This window comes from Trichechus manatus, unplaced genomic scaffold (assembly GCF_000243295.1).
Source record: "Trichechus manatus latirostris isolate Lorelei unplaced genomic scaffold, TriManLat1.0 scaffold00292, whole genome shotgun sequence".
NCBI lineage: Eukaryota > Metazoa > Chordata > Mammalia > Sirenia > Trichechidae > Trichechus > Trichechus manatus.
The window spans coordinates 1,073,699-1,083,741 of record NW_004444228.1 but is presented as its reverse complement, the minus strand read 5'-3'; the positions used below and the strand labels follow the sequence as shown (position 1 = coordinate 1,083,741).

The window sequence follows — 10,043 nt, the reverse complement described above, 5'->3', positions numbered from 1 at the left end:
AAAAACAAAAAAACCAAACACATTGCCATGGAGTCAATTGGGACCCATAGCGACCCTACAGGACAGAGTAGAACTGCCCCATAGGGTTTCCAAGGGGTGGCTGGTGTACTCAAACTGCTGAACTTCTGGTTAGCAGCTGTAGCCCTTAACCACTGTATCACCGCGCCACCAGGGCTCCTATAGAAGTTCAGTTACTAGCTAAATATATTATTTTAAAACATACCTATCTATTCTTCCGATGGAACAAACCTATAAGCAAAGGGCAATGAAAAATACTCACTAATCACATAACTTTAAAAAGTCTAAATGTGGGGGTAGATTTTCAAAAAACAATATCTAAAATACAGATGCCATAAAAAATAAAATACAGATGCCAAGAAAAGTACTGACAAGTTTGACTTCATAAAAATTTTAAAATCTTGTATGATTAAAGATACCATTAACACAGTCAACAAAAACAACCGTAATAATAAAGCAGGAGAAAATATCTGTCATATGTAACAACGGAATTATATGCATTAATATGTAAAGAACCAAAAACTACACGTCATTGACAGACACATCTTTGAGGAAAAATAGGCAATGGATACAAACTGGCAACTGACAGAGAAACACAATGTCAAAAAAACCTATCAAAAGATGTCCAGCTGCATGGTTAATTAAAGCCATGCAACTGAAAAAAATCAGTAGAAATTCTTGTCTAATCTCTACTCAATTGATTTGTGGGATTAATCACATTCTCTTTTTCATCTATGAAACGTACTAATTCCCGAAGTACTATCAGGGATGTCAGGTTACTGTCTGTGGTTACCCTCTGCACTCCTAATTCTGCCTGTTGAGTTATACGTTATCAAGTTACAAAGAATAACTTGGGTTTGTTTCCCAATGTACTTAGACCAACTGTACTTATTATTGTAATTATGTAATATTTTACCCATTCTTAACTGGATGAAATATAATTGTGGGAAGAGTTTTGTTTCTCTGAAAACAAATTTGAATGCTTTGGAAAGAGTAGATAAAGGTGAAATGATTAAAAATGCTCTGTAATTGGTTGTGGATGAGATTAATAGAAAAGAGTAAAGATAAATGTAAAAATCTAGGAGTTTGCACTTATGTGACATCAAGTGTCCTTAAGTGCTCATTCCACTTTAAAGAAACTTAAACTACAAATGGCAGATGATACATAATGAACATAGATTATGTAAAGATGATGAACTCTATAAATTAACATATATAATTTTAAAAAGATTTCCTCTTAATTCTGTTTGATTACCTGATCAAGTATTTGTCTTGATTCCAAAAAATAAGAAAATTTCTATTATAGTGAGATTCCATTTATTTTTGCTTGTTAGATTAACATAATCAAACAAACAAAATAAAATCTTGTGTTAAAAATGGTGAACGGAAATGAGCACTTTGATACAGTGTTGGTGGGAATATAAAATTGCACAGTTTTTGGGAGGATCTCAGGGAGTTACCTGTCAAAATTAAAAACGACTCAACAGAAATAAGGACAGAATTACCTGCTGCCTGAAATGACTAATAAACTAGACAAAATACTTAAAGAGCAATTTTTTACAATTGGACATGAGGCAATGATAGAAAGATAGAAAACAAAGTGTACTATGCTAATTTTTTTTACAGCAACATGTAAAAAATAAATTGGCGTAGCAGCATTTAGGAGATTACCTGGGGGAAGGAAGGGAGCGATTAGCAAACAAACATAAAAGGCATGCATTATTTGCATAAAAACATGGTAACTGCTTGAGGTCAGGGAAATAACTACCTAAAAGGATTTGAGAGAACAGCTCCCAATGGCCACCAGGAACAATACTATTCTCACCAAACAGCCATAAAAAAAAAAAAAAAAAAATCATAACTCATGGTGCATTGGGTAGAGTTCTCAGAAATGTCTTGCCTTAGTGTTGTTAGGTTTATCACTGAGTCGGTTCTGACTCATAGCGACCCCAAGTACAACAGAACAAAACACTGCTCAGTCCTTTGCCATCATCACAATCGTTGTTATGCTTGAGCCCATTGTTGAAGCCACTGTCAATCCATCTCCTTGAGGATCTTCCTCTTTTTCGTTGACCCTCTACTCTACCAAGCATGATATCCTTCTCCAAGGACCGGCACCTCCTGATAACATGTCCAAAGTAAGCCTTAGTACAACAACAACAAAGCCAAACCCACTGTCGTTGAGTCGATTCTGATGCCCGAATAGCGGGAACTAATAAGTTTTAGACTAAATGCTGCTGTGTTCCCACCTAACAAATTTAAAAGGCAGAATCTGAAAGGATCAAACTGTTTGCAAGTAACTTAACTACATCCCAGTACAAAGCTCAAGAGTATTTTTAAGAATACAAAAATATTTAGCATCCAGCAATGTAAACTTCACAATGTATGGCATCCAATTAAAAATGAACAGATATATAAAGAAGAAGGAAAATACAACCCACAATGAGGAGAAAAAGCAACCAATCAAAACTGACTCAGAAAGGACACAGATGTTAGAATTAGCAGAGCAGGACGTTAAGACAACTATCTTAACTGTCTTTCTACGTTCAAAAAGCTTGAGGACTTGACGGCAACGGGTTTGGTTTTTTTTGGTTTTACACACCTACCATATCATGGAGGCATTTTACCCCTAGTTACTACTTACCCAAGAGAAATGAAAGCATATGTCCACACAGACTTGTACACAAATACCTACAGCAGCTTTATTCACAATAGACAAAACCTTGAAACGACTCAAATGTTCATCAGCAGGTAAATGGATAAAAAAATTGTGGGCATATCTATACAACGGAATACTACTCAAAAAAATGGAAACAACAACAACAAACTTTTAATACACACAACAAGGATGATTCTCAAAATAATTACGCCAAGTAGAAGAAACTAGACAAAAATGGAGTATATACTGTATAATCCCATTTATAAAAGATTCTAGAAAATTCAAACTAATTTATGGTGACAAAGTAGATCACTGGTTGCTGCAGATTGGGAGTGGACTGGGAGGGGCAGGATTTATAGATTACAAACAGGCAAAAGAAAGCTTTTGGAGGTGATGGATATATTCATTATCTTGATTTTGATGAAGGTTTTACATATGTAAAAACTTTGTCAAATTGTCAATTAGTCAGTTATGAAAACTAGTTATGTACATCTAGACAACAGAAATCTATCCAGCAATTGTAAAGAATGAGGTAGGGCTAACAGATAATGAAAATTTCTAAGATATATTGTTAACTGAAAAATATAAAGAATACAATGAATAATATGCAACCATTTTTGATTTTTTAAGACAAAAATGTATATACGATCAACCCATCCAACAAGCACTTCTACATGTATAGAATATCTCTGAAAGATACCCCCAAATTGAAAGACTTCCCCAAAAAAGGAGACTAGGGTTTGGAATAAGAGAAAAACTTATTTTTCATTCATGCCTTTTTCAATTATATGACCTTCCCCCCACATTTTATGTTTTGAAAACAAACATAAAATGACCCATAATTCCATTTTTGAGGATCTGTCCTACAGGAAGGAGTCCTGGTGGCACAATGGTTAAAGCACTAAACTGCTAACTGAAAGGCTGGTGGTTGGAACCCACCAGCCACTCCGTGGGAGAATGATGTGGTAGTCTGCTTCCATAAAGATTTATAGCCTTGAAAACCCTATGGGGCAGTTCTACTCTGTCTTACTGGGTAGGTTTAAGTTGGAATTGACTTGACGGCAGTAGGTTTTTTTTTTTGGGGGGGGGGTCCTACAGGAACACTTGTGCAAGTGCAGAAAGATACATATACAAGGCTACTCACTTAACAATCATTACCATATGAAAAATTGAAAACAATGAAAATGTATGTTAAATTAAAAAAGTTAAAAAAAATTTTGCTTATATTTAATATCTTTTTAAAATATACAAAACAATAGCCTGACATACACACATATTCTTTCCCTCTTTCTCTCTGAAAAATCTGGAAATACAGAGAGAGACTGGGAAGGCAAGAAAAGGGATAACTTACTTTCTAAGTTTCTGAGTTGCCAGAAATTTTGTTATGGCATTGATCATATAAAAATAAAAAAAACTTCAATGAAAATATTTAAAAATTTAAATAAATGCGTAGTTTCAGTCTGCAGGGCCACCTTATCAGATGTGAAAGCATGGTGGTTTTTGCACTGGTCCTAAGATCACTCACCCTTTTCCGCGCTTCAGATTTCTGGAAGCACTCGTGCTGTATGAAAGTAGCTGCGGCAGAAATCCTGGATGGGGGCATGTGATCTGCATCAAGCATACTCACTGCTCGCTCTAGAGTCATCTCCACGTCGGCATTCCTAGACAAACAGTCACAGATTCAGCAAAATACCAAACTTGCTACCCCCTGTTCACCAACCTGATCCTCTAGAAATCACTTGGTTAACACAGGGAAACACCTAGAATGTCTCAGCCGTGACTCTTCAGCTAAAAGAAAAAGGAAGTATAGGAAGCTAGTAGCAAAAATACTCCAGTGCTGGTCAGACTAGTCTTTGAAGATGTCACTGAAATGAGTAGAACCATAAAATATACCAAAAAGAGAAACTGACCTCTTTTTAAGATAAATATGAGCAGCACGGTAATTATACCTTAAAAAGTGCTGTTAAAGTCACAATAAGACTTTAGATGAAATTAAAAGAAATCTGTTTACAGAAATTAAAAATTATTCCTACCCTAGTAATGTCACAACTGCAGAGGAAATACCTCCCTTCAAAAATTACTAGATTTTTATTAAAGCTGCTCAGTATCTGCTATTTACCTGAAAATAGGTAAAAAAATAAGCATTCTAAATGTGTTCTTATTTAATGCAAGTAGCAGTACATAAACAGTCAAAGCCAGAAAAACTGAGTTTGTTTTGTTAAAATAAGTCATGCTAGTGTGACAAATACATTAAAAAAGGTAATGATTAAATGCAATTATAAATGTTTTTTCTTTTTTCTTGTGTACTTTCTAGTGACATCATTTACCTTGATCAAGCTGTATACACTTCACTCACATTTGGTGTTACCTTTCTCATCACCAAAAATAACAAGTGTCTACTATATAGGGAGAGATCCTTTCCCCCACACATCTATCCCTGGTGACCACCAGTGAACACTGTATACCTAATCTTTTTATAATAGTGAGATCATACAGTATTTGTCCTTTTGTAATTGACTTATTTCACTCAACATGATGTCCTGCAGATTAATCCACATTGTAATATATTTTGAGAACTCATCATTATTCTTTACGGCTGCAGAGTATTCCACTGTAAGTACATACCATATTTTGTATATTCATTCATCCAATGATGGGCACTTAAATATGTCTTTTCTTAAAGAAAACAATTTTATACACATCCTATTACCATTTGCTTTGTCATTTTATGTAATGGCATTCTGTTTATGTCTATTCTAGTGGCATACTTTTGTCCTTTATTAATTACAGGTACTTTATAGTAGTGATGAAGTCTAATGTACTTTGGCACAAAGAAGATAATTTATCTAGGACAAATAAAATAGCTACTTATAAAACAAGAACTCCCAAATGTCTCATAGAACTATTTCCCCTCCCCACTTTTATTTCTGTCTGGAGAGTGACTAAGTTAGGCAGTCTATTACTGATGTGGAAGTTAGCATGTTGGTGCTTCTATAAGCACTGCCTCACAGAAGCCATTAACTCAGGATGGCAACACCTTAGAATTATTGCTAAAGACACCTCTTAAAGGTAATCTATCTAACCCCTTCTCTAACTTCAAAGAGGATTACTTACACCTGATTCATTGCAGGTTATGGAGACTCGTTAGACATCCTGTAAGGTGTTTTCCAATATCTGTTAACAAGCACAGTAACTAAATTCTCTGTCAGGCTAACCCACTAATACATGCATGTGTACAGATGTGAGTATGTGTAGTGTTGCACCTGGTGTGTTTGTATGTGGGTGGGTGTGGCACAGCTGAAGGGATAAGGAGTAATGCCCTCAGGACTAAAAACTAATACCCGCTGCTTCTGAAACACATGTTCAAACATAAAAGTGTTACTTCATGAGTATAAGGGTATTAAAAGCAAAGCACAACATTTCTGGTATCTATACTGAGCATTATATAACGATCTCATATTCCAAGATATTGTGCCTCAGGAGCCAATTTTAATTGGTAAAAAATGCAAGTTAGTACCATTAAAACCAAAATTTGAATCATTTTTATTTAACATAAACACATTTTTTTTTACAGACATGAAAATACTTCACATGCATGGACTCCAATGCTTTTACAAAGATACTGAAACTCTCTAAGTCTTAATTTCAGTGGCAATTTTGTCTTTATCACCCATCACTATAGTTGTTTTAACTGATGAAAGATCATTTCTACCATAATAATAATAGCCTTCTGTTCAATGCAGGTTTTTTTTTTTTTTTGAAGATTCAGCCATTAACCTACCTCATAAGACATAAATGACTGAAGAAACTTTGACTTTCCCAAGTCTCTAACACCCACAAATAATTCCATTATTCTAATCCTTTATTTTCCTGAACATGATTCACAAAGAAGCTCTGCATTTACTCCCAGTCTTTCCAATGCTACTTCACTTTATCACCAAAAACAAGTCCCAAGCTGAACGAAGACTTCCTCAACAAGGTTTGCTACATCTGTCAGAGTGAGAGTTTTCTGTTTTGTTATTGTCTCTAAAGTTCAACTCTATAACACGGCTTACATTCTGACCCCAGTATGGCTCCTTTCCTGTCACCCTCAATCCCCTTTCTTCCCACTCCTCTAATCTACTATTCTACTCTCTAATTACATCAGGTAATTCTAGTTGTTCTTTACACGCTGCATGCCTCTTCACAAAGCTACTCTCTTTGGTAAAGTTCTTCCTTCTACCCAATTCTTATCCATTCTTCAAGACTCAACCCAAATATCATCATTTCTGTGAAATCTTTTCTGTGTTCCCACCCTCAGGCAGAGCTAGTCCTTTCATTCTCTATTCTCCTATAGCACTCCTTACCTCCCTCCTTTTCACACTCCCTCTCTCTCTTTTTTTTTTTTTTTCCTCCCTCCTTCCATCCTTCCCTTCCCACTCACTCTTAAAACACTTCTTGATGCCTGAGGAAACGTGGCTTGGGAGACGGGGTTGGGGATGTGAGGCGATCAGGAAGAACAGCTGTTCCCTGACTCCTACTGTCCCCTGAGCATACTCTCCAGAAGTGAGCCTTTACAACAACTTTTAGTTAATATGTTAAAACGATGGTTAATTTAAATGAAAAATGTTAAGTAGAAGCAGTGTAAAATATCATTGGTCAGCATACGAACCACTGCAGGAAAAAATCCAAAGTGGAACTGATTTTCATGTACCCAGTCCCCCAGGAGTCAGTTTTCTTGCCAGCCAACACCACAGCTGTGCAGCAGGCTGATTCCCCTGATATCAGAATATGGCTAAGCCTCTGAAGGCCAAGCAAAGAAGAGAGAACAATGTAAAGCTCCTGCATGTCCTCAGATACACAATAAATGCAAATTCCTCTACCTCACAAAGATTTTAAAGTGTGATAAAAGGTCTGCTTTAGCAAGATGACTCGAGTGGATATATGTTTCTAGAAACAGAGACAGTTATGAGGGCACTGAAGAGTCTCAGCTGAGGAAATAAAGCCTTGAATGGGGCTGTTAAATGGAAACAGAAAGAGATAGCAAAATAAGAAATGAAGAATAGAAGATGAAAAACCAAAACTCATTGCCATCAAGTCAACTCTGACTCATAGCGACCCTATAGGACAGAGTAGAACTGCCACATAAGAGTTTCCAAGGGGCTCCTGGTGGATTTGAACAGCTAACCTTTTGGTTAGCAGCCACAGCCCTTAACCATTATGCAACCAGGGTTTCCAGAGGATGAAAGAACTGGGCAATTAAGAGTATGTGAAAAAAATATTAAAAAAAAAAGAGAGAGAGAGAATGTAGAAGGAAGTCAGTATGACATCTTTTCTGCTTCATACCACTCCGTGACAAACTTAACTATGATCCAGTCTCTCTGCATTGCTTCCCTCAACTAATCCCAGAGAACGTTGCTCTTTTTGCTCTCTGAATTCCTGTAGACATTAGTATACACCACACAACCTAGTAGTTGTTTATATGTGATATTTTCTTTTTCACTGATCATCTCCTGGACCTTCATATATTCCACTCAATTTTTATCTCTTCTGGTGCTTACCACAGTGCTGGGCAAACCAGAGGAACCTAATATTCATTTGTTAAACCACCAGTCCCCAAAAGGTACATAAATAATATTTTCAGAAAAATTCATATAGAATTTTTAACCCTTTTTCATCAATCTGATTTAGAACAGGTATTGACTGTCTCCTTTAATACAATGTTTCGATTTTCAGCTGTACTAGTAACTGTCTGACCAGTCATTCTTCTTTTGTAAAGACAGATCCTTTGCTTAATATATCATTACGTAGGTTTATAGTTTTATCTAGCTACTCTGTAGGGATATTCTATATATATATATATATGAAAGAACATTCCTTTACTTGTGGGAATTTCACTAGACAGAGAAAAGTAAATGCAAAAAATGGGGGGTGGGCAGAGTTTGAAATGTGAGACAACAAAGGGCAAAGGAGAACAGAGTATGTGGTCTTAGGGGGCAGGTCTCTCAGAGAACAGCTTGAAATGAGCCATGGAGACAACAAAGGAAGAATGAAAGTCAGACATGGAAGGTGCCTGATCATTTACTTTTCTCATCATAGGTAATAATACCTCTAGCTCTCTCTCTGTTCCATAGAGAGCAAAGTTTTCCCTTCAAAGATCAAAGAGAGGAGTTGGTATCTATGATTTCTGGTCTCCAGGAGGGCAATTCAATGAATCATCAAGAGTAGAAGGATGTCTTATTTTTTATTTTAAATTTCTTGACTTCAAATGTTCCTGTGATTCTTTGAAATATGATTAAATAATATAATAAAGTTTACCGTGTCCATTAAAACAACAATCCCAAATATTACGTTTAACATTTCTTCTAGAATCTGAACCACAGCAACAAAAAAACTCAGATGGCAAAAAGTAGAGTCTATATTTCATTTCTTCCTTCTTTAATTCCTTCATTCTTTCACCACACATTTATACAGTGCCTACTATACACCTGCTTGTTTAAGGGTACATAGAATATATAGATGAGTAAGATACTCGCAAGAAGCTCAAAGTCTAAAGGGTGAGCAGACAAGTAAATGAACCACCACAATCTATTACTCTACTAGAGACACCTATACAGTGCTGCTATCTGGGTACACAGTAGGGAAATATCAACTAGATTTGGAGGACAGTGGTCAGAGAAAAGGTGGTGTTGGAGCTAAATCCAGAATTATGAGTAGACAAGCAAAAATACAGCTGTATATGTAAAGGGCCAGAGGGAAGGGAGGGGGAGGGGGTTGAAAGGAGAGAAAGAATGAATATGAATATCTTCCATTAAGGGAGGCGCAAGAGGTTCCAAGTGGTTTGCATGTTTGTGTGTTTAGAGAGGGTGGTGATGAAGGATGGAGGAGAGTAGAAAGAGATAAGATTGGAGTGACAAACAGGGATGAAAAAGTGATGGGCCTTGTTTGCCATGCTAAGAAACATGAATACTTAGTGGAATTTTGGAAAGATTTTACACTGGTGAATGAAAAATCAGATTTGGGAAGATCATTCTGACAGTCCTAGAGAATGCTTTTGAATAAGGCAAGGCCAGAGGTAAAAAGACATGCAATGACGATGGAAAGAAGGGCAAAAACTTCAGACCATTAAGGGGGTGAAAACATGACTTGGTAATATTCAACTGTGCAGGGAGGAGATAAGAATGCTTCTCACTGGAACAAATAGAAAGAGAGCAGCAAAAGAAACCCTCGAGCGCCAAAAGAAAGGAAATAATAAAAATTAGGGCAGAATTAAATGAAATAGAGACTAGAAAAACAATTGAAAGAGTTAACAAGACCAAAAGCTAGTTCTCTGAAAAGTTCAACAAAATCGATAAACCATTGGCCAAGCTGACAAAAGGAAAACAGG

At 36.3% G+C, this 10,043-nt stretch overlaps 1 protein-coding gene across 2 annotated transcripts in view; it reads right to left on the bottom strand.

Moving 5' to 3' along the window:
- The window catches only part of PKP2 (plakophilin 2), an 81,700-nt gene that overhangs the window by 45,760 nt on the left and 25,897 nt on the right, over positions 1–10,043 (bottom strand). For both annotated transcript variants that reach the window (XM_004390249.2, XM_012559668.2), the window contains exon 4: positions 4,203–4,338. In XM_004390249.2, coding sequence (XP_004390306.1) covers positions 4,203–4,338 — 136 coding nt within the window. The remainder of the gene's footprint in view (positions 1–4,202; positions 4,339–10,043) is intronic.